This window comes from Seriola lalandi, unplaced genomic scaffold (assembly GCF_002814215.2).
Source record: "Seriola lalandi dorsalis isolate HSWRI2012SDOR001 ecotype SW California unplaced genomic scaffold, Sedor1 jcf7180001978109, whole genome shotgun sequence".
Classification (NCBI taxonomy): domain Eukaryota; kingdom Metazoa; phylum Chordata; class Actinopteri; order Carangiformes; family Carangidae; genus Seriola; species Seriola lalandi.
The window spans coordinates 1-995 of record NW_019448775.1 but is presented as its reverse complement, the minus strand read 5'-3'; the positions used below and the strand labels follow the sequence as shown (position 1 = coordinate 995).

Below are 995 nucleotides of genomic sequence, written 5' to 3'. Positions count from 1 at the left end.
TGATGAAGTTTGTGAAAATTTGGATTTTGTTTTTGTTCCTTTTACAAAAGAAACCTCGAGATTTCGATAAATTGCCTCTAGAAGGTCCTTAAAATATCTGTACTGTTTCTATTTAATTGCAACTCTCTCTTAAGTGGAACTACTTTAATAATATATATATATATATATATATATATATATATATATCTACACTCACATCTTTGTTTCCTTGTACTAACTTAAAACAACTCTTCTGCAGAGTTGTTGAATTCCAGTTCCTAATAATTCCATCTTTAGAGAGCAAGCAGAGTCAAGCTCCAAAAACACTGAATACTACATTTCCCATGATGCAATCCTGTCAACAAAATCAGGGTCATTGTTTTCACGTATAAAATAATCGGATTGCCCCTTTAATCCTCCAAACAAATAAGTATCTATTGAATAAATTCACCTGTGTTGTTGCTGATGCGCGTGTTTTTGTTTCGTCGTCTCGTCTCCAGGTGAACCGGAATTCCGTTACACAGCCGGTCTCCATGGTAACGAGGCGCTGGGCCGAGAGCTCCTCCTCCTGCTGATGCAGTTCCTGTGCAAAGAGTACAACGACGAAAACCCGAGAGTGCGCCGCCTGGTGGACGGAGTGAGGATACACCTGGTGCCCTCGCTCAACCCCGACGCTTACGAGCTGGCCTTTGAGATGGTGCGATGACGTCACAGCACCTGGACATTTAATGACACACCTGTCCTGTGGCATTTTAACCTCAACAGATCAATGTGTGTTTTAAGATGCTCTCTAACATGGGCCCCTGTTCCTGTCCCTCAGGGCTCAGAGATGGGGAACTGGGCGCTGGGCCACTGGACTGAAGAAGGTTACGACATTTTCCAGAATTTCCCCGACCTCAACAGCGTCCTGTGGGGGGCCGAGGACCGAGGCTGGGTCCCCCGCATCGTTCCCAATCATCACATCCCCCTCCCGGAAAACTTCCTCAACGGCTCTGTGAGTCTGTTTCCTGTCGCCA

The 995-nt window shown here is 45.2% G+C and overlaps 1 protein-coding gene across 1 annotated transcript; it reads left to right on the top strand.

Moving 5' to 3' along the window:
• Nucleotides 1–451: 451 nt before the first annotated feature.
• On the top strand, nucleotides 452–973 carry LOC111657770 (adipocyte enhancer-binding protein 1-like; the record flags this gene model as incomplete). The annotated part of the gene is made up of 2 exons (XM_023410078.2): nucleotides 452–676; nucleotides 800–973. Coding segments are annotated over exons 1-2 (297 nt in total), but the record flags the coding sequence as incomplete, so codon positions are not given.
• Nucleotides 974–995: the final 22 nt, after the last annotated feature.